Here is a 25,199-nt window from a genome sequence, read left to right on the forward strand (position 1 = left end):
TATCTTATTTAAAGAGTCTTCCCTATTCTAAAGACAAAAATATGCTCTCAATGTTTTATTTTGATAGGTTGAAAGTTTTACTTTTCACATTTAGGTATTTATTCCTCTGGAACTCATTTTTGCATGTGGTATAGGATAACTAGCTTATTTTATTATTTTTTCATATATAATAATATGACTTTTCCAAGACAAAACTGTTGTGCTATGTCTGGTATTGGATTGTTTCCCCATTACCTTGTTATGATACGGTCATGTCAAGTTTCCTTGTCTCAGCTCTCCACTCTGCTCTTTACATCTATTTGTCATTGATTTGCATCTAACTGTTCACATTACTAATTTTATAGTAAGTCTACCACTCAGGGGTGGCAAGTTTCATTCACTTTGTTTTTCAAAATTCTCTGGGTTGTGCTGCCCCCTTGCTCTTACAATTAAAATTTTAAAAACAGCTCTTCAATTTGAATAAAATGCTATTGGGATTTTAACTGGATTGGAATCACACTGAATTTATAAATTATTTGGGGGAAATTGATATATTTTTCTGATATTAAGACTACCTATTAATAAATACTGTATACTTTTACATTTACTTAGGCTTCCTTTAATGTCTTGTGATAAAAGTTCACAATTTCCTATGTGAAGGTATTGCACATCTTTTGCTAAGATTACTAGGTATGGGGCGGGGAAGGGCCAAGATGACAGAGCAGCATGGAAGCTTTTTGCTTCTCCTGTCCCTGAAATGCAGCTAGTTCAACACCAAACCATCTTGCAAACCTAGAAAAATGATCTGAGGATTAACACAACAACCTGTACAACTTGAACCACAGAACTTGACAAGCATGCAGCAAGGAGAGGTGAACTGGGGCGAGAGAGAAGCCTCAGAGGGTAGGGAGCTATTTTTGCTTGTGGACAGAGAACGGAGACAGTGGGGGAGTACAGGAAAAGCACCCCCGCGGCCCCCCCCCCGCCCCCAGAGCTCCTGGAGAGAAAGAGAAAGAGTGGAAACACCCATAAGGGACTAAACAAGAAAAGAGGAAAGGAGATAGTTTAAATACCATTAAGACTCCGTTAATAGGGCAGTGCAGAGGCAAACTCCAAGCTCAATACCTGGCGGAGCTCAATACCTCTGGTGGGAAGGGAGAATCCTCAGAAGCAGACAGCGAGGTCCAAAGGGTCTTCAGGCCACATGGGGGAGAGGCGGTGCCCCCGCAGAGAGGACATTTGGTAGAGGCTTGCAGCCTCCCCTCAGGCAAAGGTCCCAAGGGACCCTGCAGAACAGCCACGTTTGCTGGTGTTGGAACAAGGACATCAAGGGGAAGTGAAACCTGGCTCCAGATGTGTGTTGTGATTTACCATAATCCCTGAAATGCTGCTTCTACATGATCACCTGAATTTTTCACGGGCGGGCTGGCATCCATCTGGCTGCAGTCTCTGGGTATCGACAGCAGCACAGTCCCACAAATGTTCCTGGGGGCGGGCTGGCACCTGGTCGTTGCTTGGCAAGACCCTTCCCCAGAGGGTCTGAGCGGGTCAAAGCCGCAGGACCCTCAGAAATGAGGAGTTTAGAAACACAGCCCAATCTGGGATAAAACTCCGAGGGGCGGTGTCGCCTGACAAGCTGAAGGCTTGGTGTCCTACAGTGTAGAAGCAGGAAGGACAGAAGCTGGAAACAAATTTAAGTGCTTGATTGCCAGTTGGTGAGAGCACAGAGCTTTGATACTAGAGACTGGGTAGCTGGGTAACGCCATTTTTACCTCTCCTGTGCATGTGTGCACACGCAAACACATACCCACAATGATCCACCCCAGCAAGTTAAGCAGCGCCATCTACTGGAGAGTGGAGCCATTACACTAAGCCCCACCCAACTGCAACAGCACTCTAGACACCCCAAGTCTCTCAGTCAGCTTAGTTTACCGACTGTAAAGTGCTTCACAGTTTGACTTCTAGGAGTAACTTGATGCAATTTCAATCATATTTCATTCTGCTCACTGATCCACCTATTCAATTTTTTTCTTATTTTTTATTTTCCATTTTAATTTAAAAACATTTTTCTTTTTTTACTATATTTTTTGCTTTTTTGTAAATTTTTCTATTCTATTTTACTTTCATGATTTCATTTTATTCTATTTTATTGTATTCATATTTTAAAATTTGAAATGTTTTCCTTTCTTTTCTTTTCTTTCCCTTTTTTCTCCAGTCTATCAAACTTCTCTCAACAACCAGATCAAAAAACACCTAAGATCTAGCATCCTTTATTCGTCATTTTAATTTTATATAATTTTTATTTTATTAACTCTTTTTCTTCCTCCAAAATAACAAAATGAAGGAATTTACCACAAAAGAACGAACAGGAAGAAATGACAGCCAGGGACTTAACACAGATACAACCAAGATGTCTGAACAAGAATCTAGAATCATGATAAGAATAGTGGCTGGGGGGCGCCTGAGTGGCTCAGTCAGTTAAGCATCTGGCTTTGGCTCAGGTCATGATCTCAGGGTTCGTGAGTTTGAGCCCCACGTCTGGCTCTGTGCTGACAGCTAGCCCAGAGCCTGGAGCCTGCTTCAGATTCTGTATCTCCCTCTCTCTCTGACCCTCCCCTGTTCCCACTGTCTCTCTCTGTCTCTCAAAAATAAATGAACATTTTTTTAAAAAGCTGGGATTGAAAAAAGCAGAGAATCCCTTTCTGCAAAGATAAAAGAAGTAAAACCTAGTCAGGATGAAATTAAAAATGCTATAACTGAGATCCAATCTCAAATGGATGCCATGGTGGCAAGGATGGATGATGCAGGGCAGTGAACCAGCGTTTCAGAGGACAAATTTATGGAGAATAATGAAGCAGAAAAAGGTGGGAATCAAGGCAAATGGCACAATATAAGAATTAGAAAAGTGAGTGACACATGAAAAAGGAATAATGTCCGAATCATAGGGATTCCCTAAAATGAAGAGAGAGAAAAAGGGGCAGAAAATTTATTTGAGCAAGTCATAGCAGAAAACTTTTCTAACCTGGGGAAAGACACAGGCATCAAAATCCAGGAAGCACAGAGAACTCCCATTAGATTCAACAAAAACCAACCATCAACAAGGCATACCACAGTCAAATTCACAAAATATACAGAAAAAGAAAGAATCATAAAATAAGCAAGGGGAAAAAAAAGTCCTTAAACTACAAGGGAAGACATCAGATTCACAGCAGACCTATCCACAGAAACTTGGCAGGCCAAAAACGAGTGGCAGGATATATTCAATGTGCTGAATTGGGAAAATACGCAGCCAAGAATTCTTTATCCAGCAAGTCTGTCATTTAAAATAGAAAGAGAGATAAAAAGTTTCCCAGACAAACAAAAACTAAGGAGTTTCTGACCATAAACCAGCCCCACAAAAAAATTTAATGGGGACTCTCTTAGGGGAGAAAAGACAAAATAAAACAAAAAAAGACCAAAAGCAACAAAGACTAGAAAGGACATGAGAACACCATCAGAAACTCCAACTCTACAGATAACACAATGGCAATAAATTCATATCTTTCAGTACTCGCTTTAAATGTCAATGGACTAAATACTCCAATCAAAAGACATAGGGTAACAGAATGGATAAGAAAACAAGATCCATCTATATGTTGTTTACAAGAGACCCATTTAGACCTAAAGACACCTTCAGATTGAAAGTAAAAGGGATGGAAAACCCTCTGTCATGCTAATGGTTACCAAAAGAAAGCCAGAATAGCCATACTTATATCAGACAATCTAGGTTTTAAAATAAAGACTGTAACAAGAGATGAAGAAGGGCATTATATCATAATTAAGGGGTCTATCCTCCCAAGAAGATCTAACAATTTTAGACATATATGCCCCAAATGTGTGAGCACCCAAATATAGAAAGCAATTAATCACAAACATACAGAAACTCATTAATAATAATACCATAATAGTAGGGGACTTCAACATCCCACTTACAGCAATGAACAGATCATCTAAACAGAAAATCAACAAGGAAACAATGACTTTGAATGACACACTGGACAGGATGGACTTAACAGATATATTCAGAACATTTCATCCTAAAGCAGCAGAATACGCATTCTTCTCAAGTGCACATGGAACATTCTCCAGAATAGTTCCCACACTGGAACACAAATCACCCCTCAATAAGTACAAAAAGATTGAGATCATAACTGCATATTTTAAGACCAGAATGTTATGCCGTTAGCTCAGTTGGTTAGAGCGTGGTGCTAATAAGACCAGAATGTTATGAAACTCAAAATCAACCACAAGAAAAAATTGGAAAGACAACAAATACTTAGAGACTAAAGAACATCCTACTAAAAAATGAATGGGCTAATGGACTGACCAAGAAGTTAAAGAGGAAATTAAAAAGTATGTAGAAGCCAATGAAAATGATAACACCAAAGCCCTAAACATCTGGGACACAACAAAAGAGGAAAGTATATAGTAATCCAGGCCTTCCTAAAGAATAAAGAAAGGTCTCAGATACACAACTTAACCTTACACCTTAAAGAGCTGGAAAAAGAAGAGCAAATAAAACCCAAAAACAGTATAAGACGGGAAATAATGAAGATTAGAGCAGAATTCAATGCTATCTAAAAAACAACAACAAAGAACAACAATAACAACAAGAAGAAACAGTAGAACACATCAATAAAACCAGAAGCTGGTTCTCTGAAAGAATTAACAAAATTGATAAACCTCTAGCTAGTTTGATCAAAAAGGAAAAGGAAAGAACCCAAATAGATAAAATCAAGAAAGAAAGAGGAGCTGTCACAACCAACACTGCAGAAATATAAACAATAAGAGAATATTATGAACAATTATATGCCAATAAATTGGGCAATCTGGAAGAAATGGACAAATTTCTAGAAACATGAACTACCAAAACTGAAACAAGAAGAAACAGAAAATTTGAACAGACCCATAACCAGTAAAGAAATTGAATTAGTAATCAAAATTCTTCCAAAAAAAAACAAAAAATAAAACCAAGAGTCCAGGGCCAGATGGATTTACAGGAAAATTATACCAAGCATTCAAAGAAGAGTTAACACCTATTTTTTTGAAGCTGTTCCAAAAAAATATATATATATATACCTCCAAACTCATTCTATGAAGCTAGCATTACCTTGATTCCAAAACCAAAGACCCCACTAAAAAGGAGAACTAGAGACCATTTCCCTGATGAATATGGATGCAAAAATCCTCAACAAGATACTAGCCAACCGGATCCAACAATACATTAAAAGAATCATTCACCACGACCAAATGGGATTTATACCTGGGACACAGAGCTGGTTCAATATCTAAAAATCAAAAAATGCAATACATCACATCAATAAAAGAAAGGACAAAAACCACATGATCCTCTCAAAAGATGCAGAGAAAGCATTTGACAAAATACAGCATCCTTTCTCAATAAAAACCCTCAAGAAAGTAGGGATTGAAGCATCATACTACAAGATCATACAAACCATATGTGAAAAACCCATCAATATCATCCTCAGGGGGAAAAACTGAAGCTTTCACCCTAAGGTTAGGAACACAAGAGTGATTCCATTCTCACCATTGTTATTCAACATACTATTGGAAGGTCTGATCTCAGCAACCAGACAACACAAAGAAATAAAAGGCATCTAAGTCAGCAAAGAGGAAGTAAAACTTTTACTCTTCGCAGATGACATGATACTCTATATGGAAAACCCAAAAGATTCCACCAAAAAAACTGCTAGAACTAATCCATGAATTCAGCAAAGTCACAGGATATAAAACCAATGCATAGAAATCAGTTGCATTTCTATACACCAATAATGAAACAGCAGAAAGAGATATTAAGGAATCAATCCCATTTATGATTGCACCAAAACCCATAAAATACCTAGGAATAACATATCTAACCAAAGAGGTGAAAAATCTATATACTGAAAACTTTAGAAAACTTATGAAAGAAATTGAAGACACACAAAAAAATGGAAAAACATTCCATGCTCATGGATTAGAAGAACAAATACTGTTAAAAATGTCAATACTATCCAAAGCAATCTACATATTCAATGCAATCCCTATCAAAATAACACCAGCATTCTTCACAGAGCTAGAACAAACAATTCTAAAATTTGTATGGAACCAGAAATGACCCTGAATCGCCAAAGCAGTCCTGAAAAAGAAAACCAAAGCTGGAGGCATCACAATCCCAGATTTCAAGCTATATTACAAAGCTGTAGTCATCAAGACAGTATGGTACAGGCACAAAAAGGCACTTAGATCAATGGAACAGAACAGAGAACTCAGAAATGGACCCACAACTATATGCCAACTAATCTTCAACAAAAGCAGGAAAGAATATCAATGGAAAAAAAGAGTGTCTTTAGCAAATGGTGTTAGGAAAACCAGACAGCTAAACAGAAAAATGAACCTGGACCATTTTCTTCAACCATACACACAAAAAAAAAACTCAAAATGAATGAAAGACCTAAAGGTAAGACAAGAAGTCATCAAACTCCTAGAGGAGAAAAACCTCTTTGATGCTCGCTGCAGTAACTTCTTAGTCAACATGTGTCCAGATGCAAGGGAAACAAGAGCAAAACCGAACTATCAGGACCTCATCAAGATAAAAAAAAAAAAAAAAAAAAAAAACTTCTGCACAAAAAAGGAAACCATCAACCAAACTAAAAGGCAATGAACAGAATGTGAGAAGATACGGGCAAATGACATATCCAAAATCTATAAAGGACTTCTGAAACTCAACACCCAAAAAACAAATAATCCAGCAAAAAAAAATGGGCAAGAGACATAAATAGACACTTCTCCAAAGAAGACATCCAAATGACTAACAGACACACAAAATTCTCAACATCACTTATCATCAGGGAAAAGCAAATCAAAACCACAATGAGATACCACCTCACACCAGTCAGAATGGCTAAAATTAACAACTCACACAACAACAGATGCTGGTGAGGATGCAGAAAAGGATGATCTCTTTTGCACTGTTGGTGGGAATGCAACCTGGTGTAGCCACTCTGGAAAAACAGTATAGAAGTTCCTCAAAAAGTTAAAAATAGAACTACCCCACAATCCAGCAATTGCACTACTAGGTATTTACCCAGGGGATACAGGTGTGCTGTTTCAAAGGGTCATATGCACCCCAATGTTTATAGCAGTGCTGTCAACAATAGCCAAAGTGTGGAAAGAGCCCAAATGTCCATCAACAGATAAATGGATAAAGAAAGTGTGGTGTGTATATATATACAATGGAGTATTACTCAGTGATCAAAAAGGATGAAATCTTGCCATTTGCAACTACATGGATGGAACCACAGAGTATTATGCTAAGTGAAATTAGTCAATCAGAGAAAGACAAATATCATGACTCCACTCATATGTGGAATTTAAGATACAGAACAGATGTACATAAGGAAAGGGAAGCAAAAATAATATGAAAACAAGGAGGAAGACAGAACATGAGAGTCTCATATACAGAAAACAAACTGAGAGTTCCTGGAGGGATAGTGGGTCGGGGGGATGGGCTAAATAGGTAAGGGGCATTAAGGAAGACGCTTGTTGGGATGAACCATGGGTGTTATACATAGGAAATGAATCACTGGAACCTACTCCTGAAATCATTATTACACTATATGCTAACTAATGGATGTAAATTAAATAAATAAGTAAATAAAATAAAATAAAATAAAATAAAATAAAATAAAATAAAATAAAATACTTACCTGGATGCCTCAGTGGCTCAGTCGGTTAAGCATCTGACTTTGACTCAGGTCATGATATCATGGCTCATGGGCTCAAGTCCCACATCAGGCTCTGTGCTGACAGCTCAGAGCCTGGAGCCTGCTTCAGAATCTGTGTCTCCCTCTCTCTGCTCCTCCTGCTAGTGTACTCTCTCTCTCTCAAAAATAAATAAACGTTAAAAAAAACTTACCTGAAATACATACATACATAAAAAGATTCCTAGATAACTTATTTTTTTGTTTGCCATTGCAACACAAATGATAACATTTTTACAAATCATAGTTCCTTTATAATGTCTGAGATTTGCCTCAATATAAGCTTTGACTTCAAAATCATGTTGTTTTATGTATTCAAAAAATAAAATCAATGAGCATGCAAGGGGAGAAAAGCTAAATTAAATACTAACAGGAAAAAATACACCAAACTATATTTCAAATGAATAATAAACATCAAATGGGGGAAAAAATTTAAAGACAAAACACAAGTAAATATTGAACTCCAACTCATAGATCTCTGTAATAGTATGGGTATAGGAATTCTAAAACTATGAAACAATGACAGAAATGGTTTATAACTAACTAAATAACATAAGAATCCATTTGTCCATTCTTATAATAAAAAATAAAGGAGATGGAAATTTCAACTTGTAAATATAGATGTAAGGAGGGAGTTAAAAATCACCATTCCCATTCATAAGCATCAACGTAATAACTGATTTTTAAACGAATCATTAATAATTCTCAAATTAGTAGGTAAAAGCTTGATGAGGAAGGGGACATCTATATAATCTCAAAATATCCTCACAAATTATTTATTAATTACAAAAAAATTAACTTTATGGTGGAGAAACTTGGCAGTCTCTACTTTAAGCAAGTGATCAAACTTTACTACAGCACCAATAATGAAATAAACTGACATTTTTGCCCACTGATATGATGCAGTGAGGGACACAATACTTGTGTGGCATTTCTGCCAGCATGAATAAAATGGATTTGATCATGAGGCCAGAATATACAATGCCAATGGGGGGATGCTTTATACAATAACTAGTACTCCTCAGAAAGGTCAATTTTTTTAATTAAGAAACTTTTATGGATTAAATGAGACTACAAAGACATGACAATTAAATCAAAGGGTGATCCTATATTGAATCAGTTGAAATGGAATCAATAACTCTATAGTTTAACTCTCTAAAAACACTACTTATAGAGTTCTGACATCTGAGAGAACCAAAAGAAATAAAATAAGTAAAACAAGGAAATAATTAAATCTAAGAAAAACAAAAAATAGTACTATAAAGGAAAAATACTTGACTAAACATTAAGCAATATTCACATACTTAACAATGCAACTCTATTAATTTGACTGAAAATGAGATAAAATTATATTTAAAATATGGGGATACAGGAAATGGCCAAGAAAGTGGTATAAATAATCTAATAGTAAAATCAAGAGGATTTTCCTTGATGGGAAATCAATTGAGAATGTCTAAACTTAATAAATCAAGAAATAACAGGATAGGGGTGCCTGGGTTGCTCAGTCGGTTGAGCATCTGGCTTCAGCTCAGGTCATGATCTCGCAGTTTGTGGATTCGAGTCCTGCGTCAGGCTCTGTGCTTACAGCGAGCTCAGAGGCTGGAGTCTGTCTTCAGATTCTGTGTGTCTCTCTCTGACCCTCCCCTGCTCACGCTCTCTCAAAAATAAATAAAACATTTAAAAAATTTTTAATATGATTAACCTATTAAAAAAAGAAATAACAGTATAGAAAAACAAAACTGAAGGCATCATTATTCCAGATTTCAAGCTATATTAAAAGCTGTAGTCATCAAGACAGTACGGTACAGGCACAAAAAGGCACTTAGATCAATGGAACAGAATAGAGAACCCAGAAATGGACCCACAACTAAATGGCCAACTAATCTTCAACAAAAGCAGGAAAGAATATCCAATGGAAAAAAGATAGTCTCTTCAGCAAATGGTGCTGGGAAAACTGGTCAGCAACATGCAGAAGGATGAAAGTGGACCACCTTCTTACACCATACACAAAAATAAATTCAAAATGGAAAAAAGACCTAAATGTGAGACAGGAAACCATCAAATCCTAGACAACACAACACACACAAAGAGCAACCTCTTTGACCTTGGCCACAACAACTTCTTACTAGACACGTCACTGAAGGCAAGAGAACCAAAAGCAAACATGAACTATTGGGACCTCATCAAGATAAAAAGCTTCTGCATCACGAAGGAAACAATCAACCAAACTAAAAGGCAGCCTACGGAATGGCAGAAGATATCTCCAAATGACATATCTGATAAAGGCTCGGTATCCAAAATGTATAAAGAATTCATCAAGTTCAACACCCAAAAAACAAGTCAGTTAAGAAATGGGCAGAAGACACGAATAGACACTATTCCAAAGAAGATATCCAGATGGCTAACAGACACATGAAACGATGCTCAACATCCTCATCATCAGGGAAATGCAAATCAAAACCACAATGAGATACCACCTCACACCTGTCAGAATGGCTAAAATTAACAACACAAGAAATAAGAGGTGTTGGCGAGGATGTGGAAAAAGAGGAGCCCTCTTGCACTATTGGAGGGAATGCAAACTGGTGCAGTCACTCTGGAGAACTGTATGGAAGTTCCCCAAAAAACTAAAAATAGTTTGCTATGATCCAGCAGTTGCACGATTAGGTATTTACCCAAAGGATACAAAAATACAGGTTTGAAAGGATACATGCACCCCAATGTTTATAGCAGTATTATCCACAATAGCCAAACTATGGAGAGGGCCCAAATGTCCATTAATTAATGAATGGATAAAGAAGATGAGGTATGTATATACACTTACGCTAAGTGAAATAATCAGAAAAAAACAAATACTATATGATTTCACTCATATCTGGAATTTAAGAAACAAAACAGATGAACATATGGGAAGGGTGGGGGGGGAAGTGAGGGAAACAAACCACAAGAGACTCTTAACGGCAGAGAACAAACAGGATTGATGGAGGGAGGCAGGTAGATGTGATAGACAGATTATGGGTATTAGGGAGGGCACTTGTGATGAGCACTGGGTGTTGTATGTAAGTGATGAATCATTGAATTCTACTCTTGAAACCAGTATTGCACTGTATATTAACTAACTAAAATTTAAATTAGAAAAACACCATATTATTTAGAAATATAGAGGTTAATACCAGAAGAAATACCTAAAAGTTGAAAGCATTTACTTCTGAGGAGCAGCAATGAAGGGCGGGGAACTGATGTTTTTTATTTATATATATATATATTTTTTTTTTTAATTGAGAGAGAGAGAGACAATGTGAACAGGGGAGGGTCTTAGAGAGAGGGAGACACAGAATCAGAAGACAGTCTCCAGGCTCTGAGCTGTCAGCACAGAGCCCGACACAGGGCTCGCACCCACAAAACGTGAGATCATGACCTGAGCTGAAGTCAGAGGCTCAACCGACTGAGCTACCCAGGCACCCCTGATGTTTTTTATTTTTAACCTTCGAGTATTAACTGGACATTTAAGTACATATGTGTGTATTATTTTGATTTAAAAAATTAAAAATCAAGGGTACCTGGGTGGCTTAGTCAGTTAAGCATCCAACTTTGGCTCTGGTCATAATCTCACGGTTTGTGAATTTGAGCCCTATGTTGGGCTCTCTGCCATCAGTGCAAAGCTTACTTCTGGTCCTCTGTCTCCCTCTCTCTACCCCTCCCACTTCTTGAGCTCTCTCTCTCTCTCTCTCTCTCTCTCTCTCTCTCTCTCTCTCTCTCTCAAAATAAATAAATAAAATAAAAAATAAATAAATAAAAGTACCATAGTACAGATCAATTTCAAGTAAGGATAAACAGGCCCATGTACTTCTCAGTAGTCCTTGAGCAATTGTGTACCACGGCATTGAACAAGTATTCATTTACATAAAGAAATAATATCAAGACAAGATGAATTGTTTTTCAGTCTATTCTGTTTAATAAGGTAAAGAAGAATGGTACATTTTGAAAACATTCTCATGGAAAAATGCTTAAAGTAATAAAAATTCATCATCTAAAGGAATATAGGGTTTGGATATCTAGAATATAACCAAACATGTTAGTTCCTAATAAGGATTACCAAGACACTAAGGATCAATTTCAGACTTTCCTTAATTTCAAGAGCCATCAAACCATTTTCTTTAGATTGCCTGGGCTGGTTTGGGCGAAGATCTAGTTAATATGTAGTCTGCCAGTGATGTAGGTAAATATGACAGAGGAATGTAGAAAAACTGAGAATCCCAGCCAGCTGCATATCGAGTACGGGGATGCACAGATATCAGAGCGTGTTCCATGCAGTCAGTGACCAGGTTCAGGTTTGTGCTACAACTCAACAATCCTTGTTTGATGCCATTGTAATCTGTGTCCAAGAAGAGAAACAGTGGTCAACAATTTTCTTCTTTTGATTTTAATGTTAAGCTCCAATTATACACAGTCATAGAAGTCTAACTACATTTAATTTCTATAAGGATTAGGCTGACCAGACCTACGCCGCCCAGTGGCAGCCATTAGCCAAATGTAGCTGCCGAGCACTTAAAATATAGCTAGTCTGACTAAACGCTAAATTTTAAAAATTTAATGAATTTTCATCTTAAAACTCAATTCCATTATTGGAAAACATTTTAGCATTTTTGGAATGACATAGGTAGGTGAATCTACTTTTGCAACTGGAAAATTTAACGTCTTATTGTATAATTCATAAACCATAAAATTCAGCCATTTAAACTATACAAGTGGGGGCATGTGGGTGGCTGAGTCAGGTAAGTGTCAGACTCTTGGTTTTGGCTCAGGCCATGATCTCATGGTTTGTGAGTTCAATCCCTGCATCGGGCTCTGCACTGTCAGCTTAGGATTCTCTGTCTCCCTCTCTCTCTGCCCCTCCCCTGCTCTCTCTCTCTCTCAAAGTAAACAAACATTAAAATAAATAAATAAATAAATAAATAAATAAATAAATAAATAAAGTGTACAAGTCAATGACTTTTAGTATATTCAGAATTGTGCAATCACCCACCCAATCTAAGTTTAGAACATTCTCATCATCTCCAAAAGAAAACTTGTACCTATTAGCAGTCATTATCATTTTCTGCCAACCCGAACCAGTCCTAGGGAACCACTAATCTACCTGCTGTCTCTAGGGATTGTCTTTTCTGGACATTTCATATAAATAGAATTATACATTGTGACCTTTTGGGACTGGCTTCTTTTCACTAAGCAAAATGTTTTCCAAATTCATCCATGCTGTAGCATGTATGAGTATTTCACTCCTTTTATTGCCAAATAATCTTCATTATATGACTACATCACCTTTTGGTTACCTACTCATCAGTTGATGGACATTTAAGTGGTTTCCACTTTGGCGATATTATGAATAATGCCGCTGGCAACTCTTGTTTTATTAATCTACAGATGAAGTATTTCCTAGGAAAATTTAGCATCGTTTTCCCTAGGAAGGTGGAACCCCATATTGATGTACATGACTTACTTCTACTAAGAAGACAGCCTTGCCTTTACCCCCAAACTGCCTCCTCTTCCAGGTCCTAAGGATGACATTCTTACAAGAAGTTGAACCATCTCACTCCCATGTAGCAACTAAGGCCTGCACATGACTTCTAGTCTCTGAGCACAGCCAATACAGCACTGCAGAGCTGGTCCTCACCCACTTCCCTCTACCCACATACACTCACCCTCCTCCCACAGTGAGACACGGAGTTGTAGCTGGGCCCTTTGTTACCGAAAGGACTGTATTTCAGTTGTGCAGGCCTCCCACGCCAGCCTCGCCAAACTACAGAGGGGCACCCCCTTCTCGAGACCCAGAGGTTCCAGGCCTCTAACCATGTAATACCTCTCCAGTGCTCGGGTGGCCAGGCTTGGACAAGGCAGCGCAAACCTTGGCCCTAAGCTGTCTATATACCCTCTTCGTCAGCCATGACAGCCAGCACCAAGCCAACCATGAGGGCCCTGGGACCTTCTCAAATCCCAACCCTCTTTCCTTTATCTCATGCAAGGTTAACCATTATCCCACGAAAAGAAAAGCTCACAAGCATCAAAAAACTTCTGTCCGTAGGCCTCCTTAATATGCATAGGGACTTCATCCCAGGCTTGCTTCATTCTCCCTAAGGACCACTGCAGGTCTGTCATTCCGGTCCTGAAATAGCCAGGTTCAACCATGCTGATTTTCACCCCAAAATGTTGAAGCTCACGCCTGAAAATAAAAAGCCTCGAGTTAACTCTTTTGATAGAGAGACAGCAAATTTCAGTGCTCTCAGGGAGGAAACGAAACAAAACAGGTTATAAAAACACCTTTCCTGAATATTTTAAAGGATAAAGAAATGGAGAGGGAAAAAACTAAATTTTAAATATCCCTAGGTCCAAAAATTGGAACATGATTATATAAACAACCGTAACTATTCAATTCTACATCCCCTTTTTTCACAGTTATTAAGTCCCTACCACGTGTTAGACAGTAAGGCCATGCAGAATACAAGGAATAATAAAGAAAATTAGCATTTTGATGGCAGCCTCTGTGCTAAGTATTTTACATGCACAATCTCAGAAAATTAAGACTCAGTTGCTTGCCTCAAAAAGTTCACAGTAGGTGAGTCTAACAAGTATGCAAATAATTGTAACACAACTCAGAAGAATTGTAAAGGAGAGGTATTCAGGAGGCTACATAAGCAGAGAGGAGGAGGCAGATGGATTTTCTCAGGGAGTCAGGGAAGGCTTCAGTGAGGAAGAATGTTTCAGTTGAGCCTTGAAGGATCAAGAGGAGATTCCCAAGTTAAGAAAGGGGAAGAGTGGAGTACCAGGGAGTAGGGATTGTACTCACAAAAGCATGGTCCTCTGAAAAATGACCATGTGTTCAAAGACTCCAAGAGACCATTAATGGAATATGACATGAGCATTAAAATTGCAAGTCATTAGGGGCACCTGGGTGGCTCAGTCGGTGAAGTGGCCAACTTCAGCTCAGGCCATGATCTTGCAGGATGTGAGTTGGAGTCCCACATCAGGCTCTATGCTGGCTGCTCAGAGCCTGGAGCCTGCTTCCAATTCTGTGTCTCCCTCTCTCTCTCTGCCCTCCCCTGCGTGCTCTCTCTCTCTCTCTCCAAAATAATAAACATTAAAACATAAAATAAAATCAAATAAAGTAAAATAAAATTGCAAGTCATTGGTGATTCCAGAATATTCAGGTTAGTTCAACAAACAGTTCCAAAACACTGATCAGGGGCTGGGTCTGTAGCAGGCACTGTGCTGAGTGCTGCCTTCACCAGGAGAAGTAGGCACTGCGCTCCACAGGAGAGGTCCACTCCAGGTGTTCAGCAGTTAGTGATGAAGGGCGTTCCCTAATCCAGAGGTTCAAGGAACCTCGCTGGAGATGATGAAGCCCAAGCTATGTCAAAGAGAAATCTGTGAAATAACGGTCCATAAAAAGGTAGAACACAAAGCATCATGACCCTAGAAAGCAGAGAGTGGTTCTCTAAGGGTGGACCCCAGATAAATGGCAACATCAGCGTCTTGGGAGCCTGTTAGAAATGCAAATTATTGGGCTCCAGTCCAGACTGATCAGGGCAGAAATTCTGGGGGTGAGAACCAACAATGTGTTTAAATAAGCTGTCAGGGTGACTCTGAGGCATCCTAAAGGTTAAAAACCACTATTCTAATGAAAGAGCCTCCCTTATCGAAGCAATATTTAAAACTTTCCAGTGAGAAAGATTCTCCAGGCGCCTGTGTGTGCTGGCTGTGTGAGCCACCCTAAAACTTCACTTCACCTTGCAGCTTCCTCACAGTGATTTACCCATCACACAACATCTGCATTACCCTTAAAACTCCAACTCATATGTGGGACAAAACTTCCTTTCCCTTTTCAGCCTTAGCACAATTAAGGCACACTGGAATTTTCTAAAGGAATTCATGATTTGAATATTGGACGGACAGGTCTTTGTTCTTGGTCGGGAATGAGTCAAGGGGGTTGAGAGACCAGTTGTGAGCAGTGGTATATCGGCAGGCAGTAGCCCCATGGAGGTAAACAGAAAGTCAGTTAGACTGGAAGCCAGGCAGGGTGCCCATCACATGGTAACAACTCATGTAACTTCCTCAGTTATTTCCCTATTCCCTTCCTAGGCAGATCATACAATATGCATACTATAAGAGATATCTACCAGCATGTGGTAGGCTAAATAACAGCCCCCAAAGGTATCAGGTCCTAATTCCTGGAATCTATAAATGTTACCCTGGGTGGCAAAGACTTTGTGGTTGTGATTAAGTTAAGGATCTTGAGATAGGGAGATTATGCTGGATAATCTGGGTGTGTGCTACGTGCAATCACAATTATCCTTATAAGAGAGACAGAGGCAGATTTGAAGGCCAACATGGAAAGAGAAGTTTAGCAGGACCATGGAGGCAGAGACTGCAGTGATGCAGCCACAAGCCAAGAATGCTGACAGCCAGCAGAAGTGGAAGAGGCAAGGAACACATTCTCCCCTAGAGCCTTCAGAAGGAGGCTGGCCCTGTCAACAGCTTGATCTTGGCCCAGTAATAGTAATTTCAGATTTTGGCTTACATAGCTGTGAGGGAATAAATTTGTGTTATTTTCGGACACTGTAAATTACAGCAGTCATGGGGTGCCTGGTTGGTTCACTTAGTAGAGTGTGCAACTCCTGATTTTGGGGTTGTGAGTCTGAGCTCTACGATGTACGTAGAGATTACTTAAAAAAAAATAGAATTCTGGGACACCTGGATGGCTCAGTCGGTTTAGCGTCTGACTTTGGCTTGGGTCATGATCTCGTGGTTCATGAATAGGAGTCCTACATCAGGCTCTGTGTTGACAGCTCAGAGCCTGGAGCCTGCTTCAGATTCTGTGTCTCCCTCTCTCTTTGCCCCTCCCCTACTTGCACTGTCTCTTTGTCTCAAAAACAAATAAACATTAAAAAAATAGAATTCTAAAAAAACATTCACAACAGCTATAGAAAGCTAATATATGGTGCCTAAAATATTCACAGCTCAGGGCATCTGAGAGGCTCAGTTGGTTAAGCATCTGACTTCATCTTAGCTCATGATCTCGTCACTCCCAAGTGTGAAGCCTGGAACCTGCTTCAGATTCTGTGTCTCCCTCTCTCTTTCTGCTCCTCCCCTACTCACACTCTTGTCTCTTTCTCTGAAAAATAAACATTTTTAAAAACTAAAAAGTAAAAAATATTCACAGCTAATTTTCATGTGTGAAACTCCATAAAATCAGTCCCTGCCAAAGGGGCATCTGTGTAGCAATACATTTTTTAATTTATTTATTTTGAGAGATAGAGAGAGAGCAGGGGAGGGGCAGAGAGAGAGGGAGAGAGAAAACACCAAGCAGGCTCTGTGCTGACAGTGCAGAGCCCTATGTGGGGCTTGATCCCATGAACTGTGAGATCATGACCTGAGCTGAGATCAGAGCAGGATGCTTAACCAACGGAGCCACCCAGGAGCCCCTGTGTAGCATTATTTTGTGCCACATGAGTACACTGTCATATCCACAGCTGACTGGACCAGGGAGGGTCCTTGATGGGAGGAGAGCCCACTTAGGACAGGAGAGTGGCTCTGCTTGATTCTACCTATGTTATGACCGTGGCAAATTTCTAACCTCTGTGCCTCAGCTTCCTCACACATACAATAAGGACAAAAATAATACCCTCCTTATTGGATTTCTATGAAGATTAAATGACTTATTAGATGTAAACTACTTATAACAGTGCTTGACACATAAAAAGTGCATGAAAATGTCACATAGGTCACCTGGCACACACAGAAAATGAACACAGCTAATAGAATCCTCTCTCTTAGGAAATAAAATGTAAAGGGAAATATGTAAAGAAGGAAGCAGCTGATGGAGAGGTCATGAAGCTGAAACAATGCATGAGAAAGAGACAGGAGGTAGAGGTGGGGCCATTAGGGGTCACGGCAAACTGAAGTTCTCAGAAAAAACTATCTTAGATAAAGAAAAGATATACAGAGTAAAGCAGAGGAGTACCCGGAGAGAAAGAGGGTCACCGGGGAGAAACAAGGACAGGCTCACTTTGAGGGGGAAGGAAGACAGTTATCTTCTCCTCAAAAATGAAATTTTATCAAAGAAAAATCTCGAGAATTAAAATATGATGTAGTAGCAGGACACAAAGACCCAGGATCAAAACACAGTTTGGCCAAGTGCTGGCTGTGGCAGGTGAACTCTAGGAAAGAGACTTAAATCTGAGCCTCAGTTTCCTATATAAAACAGATTAGTAATAGTATCTACAAATCAAGATTTTTCGAGTAATGAAATAAGATAATGGTAAAAGGTAATGAAATAAGATACAGGTAAAAGCAATTAGCATAATGCCTAAGACATATTTAAGGTGTTTAATAGTTGTTTTTGTTTTAACTTAAGAACATTACCTCAGGAAGGAAGAAGGAAGAAGGAAGGAAGGTAGGAAGGAAAGAAGGAAGGAAGGATGGAAGGAAGGTAGGAAGGATGGAAGGAAGGAAGGAAGGAAGGAAGGAAGGAAGGAAGGAAGGAAGGAAAAAGAGAACATTACCTCAGAACATCTGAAAAGGCTTCTACGCCATACTTAGAGCTACAGTAGGCTCCTCCAAAGAAGGCAACTCTTCCCAGAATGCTGGAGACATTAACAATCCTCCCCCGTGCTCTCCTCACCAAGGGAAGCATGCTCAAGGTCACCTCAATCAAACCAATAAGGTTCACTTTGAGGACATCCACGCAGGTCTCTATCTTCAGCCACTCAGTGCAGCAAGGTGGGTGAAAAATGCCTGCATTGTTGACCAGGCCCCAGAGTCCTAAAACAAAGTCAAAGCAGGAATTCAGTTTCAGATAAAATTGACAGAACTATTTACCTTGATGAATCTTCCTGCTGACAACAACTAAAAATGTTAGATAAAAATATATTTTTTAATGTTCTGAAATACATCAAGAAAGTAAAAAAAAGTCAGGCCAAAAACTAAGAAAAGGCAAGAATCCAGAGAAGTAAATAGAATATTTACCTGATGCCCACTTTTGATTTGAGGGAATCTGCCAACCAGTGTAAACTTGAATTTTAGTATTTAGAGACTCAAAAAACATACACAGTAAAATCGGAAGTGCAGGACTCACCTAAGGTAGGGATTCTAATAAATAAAAACTTTCTTTGTTAAACTGGGACCTTTAATGGCTATGCTATCAGTATCAGAGTGAGACAGTAAGTCCTTCCAGAGATGGAACTATCTGTCTTGGGGCCCTGGGTGGCTCAATTGGTTGAGCACCTGACTCTTGGTTTTAGCGCAGGTCATGATCTCATGGTTTAGAAGCTCGAACCCCACATCGAGCTCTGTGCTGAAAGTGCAGAGCCTGCCTGGGATTCTCTCTCTCTCTCTCTTCTTCTCCCCCACTCGCTCTCGCTCTCTCAAAATAAATAAATAAACTTTAAACTTAAAAACCTGTCTTGAACTTTGGTGTGGGGGAGGGGGCAAGAATCAACACTGAAGAATCAAATTCTTCCACTATCTGGGTAGTCCAAAACATCAAGACAAGAATTAAGTTCAAGGTGGTCAAGGCTTCTGAGCATGCCTGACACCTAATAGAAGGAAATGGATCCTCTCTGGAGGAATCTTTATGTCAGACCACAGGGAATCACCAGAGAGTTACTAAGAAAAATTACAGTTCACCATCACAAATCAAAATACACATGGAAACAAAGCATTCCATGCAAGAGGCAGCAAAATGAATAGACAGCAGAGAAAGACTAACAAAGATGTTAGATACCAGAATTATAAGACATATAATATAAAATGTGTATGCTAAATAGAAGGGGCACCTGGGTGGCTCAGTCAGTTAAGTATCTGACTCTTGGTTTCAGCTCAGGTCATGATCTCACAGTTTATGAGTCTGAGCCCCATGTCAGGCTGCCCCTCCCCTGCTCGCACCCTCTCTCCCAAAATAAATAAATACGCTTGAGGGGGCGCCTGTGTGGCTCAGTCGGTTAAGCGCCCGGCTTTGGCTCAGGCCATGATCTCACAGTTGGTGGGTTCGAGCCTTGTGGTGGGCTCTGTGCTGACAGCTAGCTCAGAGCCTGGAGCCTGCTTCAGATTCTGTGTCTCCCTCTCTCTGACCCTCCCTTGCTCGCACTGTCTCTCTGTCTCCCAAAAACAAATAAAAAACATTAAATAAATAAATAAGCTTTAAAAATAAACTAATTAATTAATAAAATATGTATACTAAATATAATTTTTAAATAAAAGATTAAAAATCAAGCAGATTTAGAACAGGACTTCCAGAAATAAAAATTTTAACAACTATAGTTTGGTGGACAGACTTAATAGCAGATAGACATCACGGGAAAAAGAAAGTAAAGGCTGGAACGTAGAAAAAGGAAAATATGCAGAATGCAACACAAAGCAAAAAAAAAAAGAGAGAGAGATGGACGTGAAAGAAAAGAGATATAAGAACACAGTAAGAACTTTTTTTTTCCTCTCAGAGAGAGTGAGCGAGGAGAGGAACAGAGGGAGAGAGAATCCCAAGCAGGCTCCATGCTCAGCATTGAGCCCCATGCGGGGCTTGATCCAATGTCCCTGGAATCACAACCCAGAAATCAAGCAGAAATCATCACCCAGGAATCACGACCCAGAAGCAGAAATCAAGAAGCAGATGCTTGACTGAGCCACCCAGGGGCCTGCAAAGTAAGAAATGTCTAACACGTATCTAATCAGAAAAGAAAGAAGAGGGGAAATGGAACCAAGGCAATATCTGAAGTAACAGTGACTAAGAATTTTCCAAAATTGTTGAAAGACACTAATCCATAGATTCAAGATGCCAAACAAGTCCCAAGTAGTATAAATAAAGAAATTTACATCTAAATAGCTAAAATAAAGCTTTAGAAAGATCAAAGAAAGAGGGATGCCTGGTGGGCTCTGTCAGAAGAGCATAAAACTCTTGATAATCAGAGTCCTGAGTTTGAGCCCCAGGTTGGGTGTAGAGATTACTAAAGAAACAAACTTAAGAAATTGTAAAATAAAATAAAATGTTTCCAATGTTTTTTGTTTGTTTGTTTTGGGGTTTTTTGTTTGTTTTTTTTGAGAGACAGAGACAGTTCGAGCAGGGGAGGGTCAGAGAGAGAGGGAGACACAGAATCCAAAGCAGGCTCCAGGCTCTGAGCTAACTGTCAGCACAGAGCCCAACGCGGGGCTTGAACCCATGAACTGTGAGATCATGACCTGAGCCGAAGCCTGACGCTTAACCGACTGAGCCACCCAGGCGCCCCTCCAATGTTTAAAAAAAATCAAAGATGGGGCGCCTGGGTGGCTCAGTCGGTTAAGCATTCGGCTTCGGCTTAGGTCATGATCTCACAGTTTGTGGGTTTGAGCCCTGTGTCAGGTTCTGTACTGAGAGCTCAGAGCCTGGAGCCTGTCTTTGGAGTCTGTGTCTCCCTCTCTCTCTGGCCCTACCCTGCTCACGCTGTCTCTCTCTCTCTCTCTCTCTCTCTCTCTCTCTCTCTCAAATAAATAAAACATTAAAAATCTTTAAATAAATAAAATAAAATAGAATATCCTTAAATAGTCAGAAATGAAAGATTATTTGCAAAAGGTAAAACAATTAGGCTGACAACTGACAACAGCAACAACAGAAGCCAGAAGACAATGAAATGATATCTTCAATGTGCTGAGACAAAATAAATGTACACTTAGAAATGCTTATTTAGCAAAAATATCTTTCCAGAATAAGGGCAAAATAAAGACATTTTAAGAAATGTGAAAAAAAACAAGGGTGCTTAGCTGGTTCAGTCTGTGGAGCATGCAACTCTTGATCTCAGGGTTGTGAGTTCAAGCCCTGCCTTGGGTATAGAGATTACTTTAAATAAATAAATAAATAATATAGAAATGCAAAAAAAGGTAGAAAAGAAAAACAGAGAAACACCTGGGTAGCTCAGTCGTTTAACCGTCCAACTTTGGCTCAGGTCATAATCTCACAGTTCGGGAGATCAAGCCCCAAGTGTGCTTGGCAGCATGGAGCCTGCTTGGGATTCTCTCTCTCTCCCTCTCACTCTGCCCCACCCCAACTCATGCTTTCTCTCTCTCTCAAAATAAACTTAAAAAAAAGAAAAAGAAAAAAACAGATTTTACCCATAACACTTTCTAAATTCTAAAGAATATATTCAGCCTGACAGGAAATCATTTATTTTCTTTTTTTAAGATTATATTTTTGAGTAATCTCTACACCCAATGTAGGGCTTGAACTCACAACCCTGCAATCAAGAGTCACTCACTCCACTGAGCCAGCCAGGGGCCCCTGGAGGAAAGTAATTTTAGATGGAAGATTCAAGAAAGAATGATGAGCAAAGAAAATGGTAAACAGGAAATAAATCTAAACAAACATTACATATTGTAGGGTCAAAAAAAACCCCCACAGAAATAAAATTCACAACAGTGATGGCATTGTGTGCTGCGGGAGTAGGGAATAGAGTTCAAGTGTTCTGAGAGCCTTGATTCATCAGGAGAAGGTAAAAGTTATTTTACACTTGAAGTATTAAATATGCAGTTAAAGTTCCTAGAAAAACCACTAAAGAAACAGAATATATTACTTTCAATTTAGTAATGGAAAAAGTGGCATAAAAATTCAATCAATTCAAAAGTGGGAAAAGAAGAAAAAAAATGGGACATATAAGAAACATTTAAAAAAAGAATGTGGCAGAAATAAATCCAAATATGAACAATAAAATAAATGCAGATGAATGAAATGATCCAGTTAAAAAAATAAAAACTGCATTATTTTTTTTACATGTAGCTATGTGCTATTTACAAGAGATTCATATAGAACATGCAGATACTAAAAGGTTGAAAGGATAAGGAAGGAAAAAGGCTCTGAAGGAACATGTGTGTGTATTTGCAGGAATAGTGACATACTACACAGAGAGAAGGACTGAAGAAAAAAAACAGATTTGGTGAGGAATAGTAGGTAAAGGGTCCTCCTTTAGGTTTGGTGCGTTTGACGCACAGCAGACTTTCCAGATGAGCAATCCAGCTAGTAGTTTAAAATTCAGGTGGGAAAGCAAGCGATTATTTAAATATCAAGGGCACCAAGGTAATAAAGAAATCTATGAGTAGATGAGATCTGTTCAGCATTTGTTGAGCCCTTAACAGGTACCTGGGAATATGTCAGAAACTGGAAATGTAATCATGGGTAAAGGAGGCCCTCACACGCCAGCAGATGGGAAACAATACCAATAACCACACAAGAGAAATAAAGCGCTGTGTAAAGCGCAGAGGTTGTAACTATGCATAATTCCTGGCTCTGCCCAGGGTACATCCTCAGACAGAAGGATGTTGAATATCAATATGTTGAAATCAATTTCCAAGCCAATTTTTGAAAAAAACTAAACCTTCTGCAACCCAACAAAACAATGTTATTGCTAGTTTGCAACCCCTAGGGTGAAGAGATTTTTAGGAAGCTCAATTAACAAGATCTATGGAGGGGCGCCTGGGTGGCTCAGTCAGTTGAGCGTCTGACTTCTTTTCAGGTCATGATCTCACTGTGAGTTAGAGCCCTGCATTGGGCTGACTGCTGTCAGCCCAGAGCCTGCTGCAGATCCCATGTCCCTGTCTCTCTCTGCCCCTCCCTCACTCACATGTGCTCGCTCTTCCTCTCTCTGTCTCAAAAATAAATTTAAAATTTTTTAAAAAACACAAGATGGAGGGAAATCTAGGTGGCTCACCAGTTGAGCATCCAACTTGGGCTCAGGTCATGATCTCATGGTTCATGAGTTCGAGCCCCACATCAGGCTTACTGCAGTTAGCACAGAGCCTGCTTTAGATCCTCTGTGCCCCCCTCTCTCTGCTCCTCTCCCACTTACGCTTTCTCAAAAAATAAATAAACATTAAAAAAACCCACACAAGATGGAATCAGAAAACAAGGTGGGGAGAGAAAAGGGGATTGAAGAGAATACAGATAATGTTCAGAGAAAATGGAACTTAGAAACAAAGATTCATCCACAATTGTCAAAAATCGAAAACAACCAAGATATCTTTCAGTAGGTGAAAAATAAACAATCAGTGAAGGATAAACTGTGGTACATACAGTGGAATAATATTCAGCAATAAAAAGAAATGAGCGATCAAGCCACAGAAAGACAAGTAGGAAGCTCAAATGCATATTATTAAATGCAAGAGGTCAGTTTAAAAGGCTATATACAATATGATTCCCACTACATGACATTCAGGAAAAGACAAAACTATGGAGACAGGAAAAAGACGAGTAACTGCCAGGATTTGTGGGGAGAGAAGGAGGGGATGGCAACTAGGTGGAGCACAGAGGATTTTTAGGGCAGCGAAACTATTCTATATCATACTATATGTGGATACATATTATTTGACAGTTGGCACAACCCATAAAACTCTACAACACAAACTGGGCCCTAATGTAAACTATGGCCTTTAGTTAATAATACATTATCAATATTGGCTCATCAAATGTAATAAATGCATCACACCAATGTAAAATTTTAATACTAGGGAATTTAATAATAAGGAAAATTGTAAGGGGGGAGGTTGTATATGGGAACTCTGTACTTACTGTTCAATATTTCCATAAACCTACACCTGCTCTAAGAAATACAATCTATTAATTAGAAAAAATAAAATAATATTTAAGAAAGGGCCAAAGGTTGACTTAAAGGAATGATTATATTTTATTTTTCTTTAATTTTTTTAAGTTTATTTATTTATGAGAGATAGAGACAGCATGAATGGGGGAGGGGCAGAGAGAGAGGGAGACACAGAACCTGAAGCAGGCTCCTGACAGCTAACAGCTGATAGCTCAGAGACCGACATGGGGCTCGAACTCACAAACCATGAGATCATGACCTGAGCCAAAGTCAGGCGCTTAACTGATGAGCCACCCAGGTGCCCCAGGAATGATTATATTTTAAATGGCAGCCAAGGGAAGAAGAATCAATTTCTTAAGAACACCTTGAAAATTCTTCAAACATAAAGAATTGTTTTAAATATTCCATTGGCAGGGTGAGATAATAGATTCAAATCTACTGGACTCATTTTCCAAGGTAAACATGTTAAGGAAATGAAACACCACACAAGATCATGACTGTCCTTCAAATGAAAAAGCCAGCCTTTTAAACCCTGCTTTTGAGATTTTATACATAGAGAGAAAACTTTAACATCCTGATGCCTAAGTAAATGAAGGAGAAAATGCTTCTCCATACCTCTGTCCCCCACACGCTCCTTCACCCACTGGGTGGCCGCAGAGATGCTCTCCGTCTTGGTGACGTCCAGGATCACCGTCTCCAGCCTGTCTGACGTCTGGTCTCTCAGCTGCGCGGCCCCCTTCTCCGTCAGACACGCAGCCAGCACCCTCAAGCCTCGCAGGTCCAGCTGCCTGGCCAGCAGGTTCCCGAAGCC

At 39.3% G+C, this 25,199-nt stretch overlaps 1 protein-coding gene across 2 annotated transcripts in view; it reads right to left on the reverse strand.

Annotated features, from left to right (window-relative positions):
• Nucleotides 1-11,713: 11,713 nt before the first annotated feature.
• HSD17B6 (hydroxysteroid 17-beta dehydrogenase 6) overlaps nucleotides 11,714-25,199 on the reverse strand; it is a 41,903-nt gene continuing 28,417 nt past the window's right edge. For both annotated transcript variants that reach the window (XM_029954237.1, XM_029954238.1), the window contains exons 3-6: nucleotides 25,004-25,151; nucleotides 18,338-18,596; nucleotides 13,835-13,998; nucleotides 11,714-12,156 (exon numbers count right to left, since the gene is read on the reverse strand). In XM_029954237.1, coding sequence (XP_029810097.1) covers nucleotides 11,939-12,156; nucleotides 13,835-13,998; nucleotides 18,338-18,596; nucleotides 25,004-25,151 — 789 coding nt within the window. In that variant the 3' untranslated portion in view covers nucleotides 11,714-11,938. The remainder of the gene's footprint in view (nucleotides 12,157-13,834; nucleotides 13,999-18,337; nucleotides 18,597-25,003; nucleotides 25,152-25,199) is intronic.

This window comes from Suricata suricatta, chromosome 10 (genome assembly GCF_006229205.1).
Source record: "Suricata suricatta isolate VVHF042 chromosome 10, meerkat_22Aug2017_6uvM2_HiC, whole genome shotgun sequence".
NCBI classification, from domain to species: Eukaryota; Metazoa; Chordata; class Mammalia; order Carnivora; family Herpestidae; genus Suricata; species Suricata suricatta.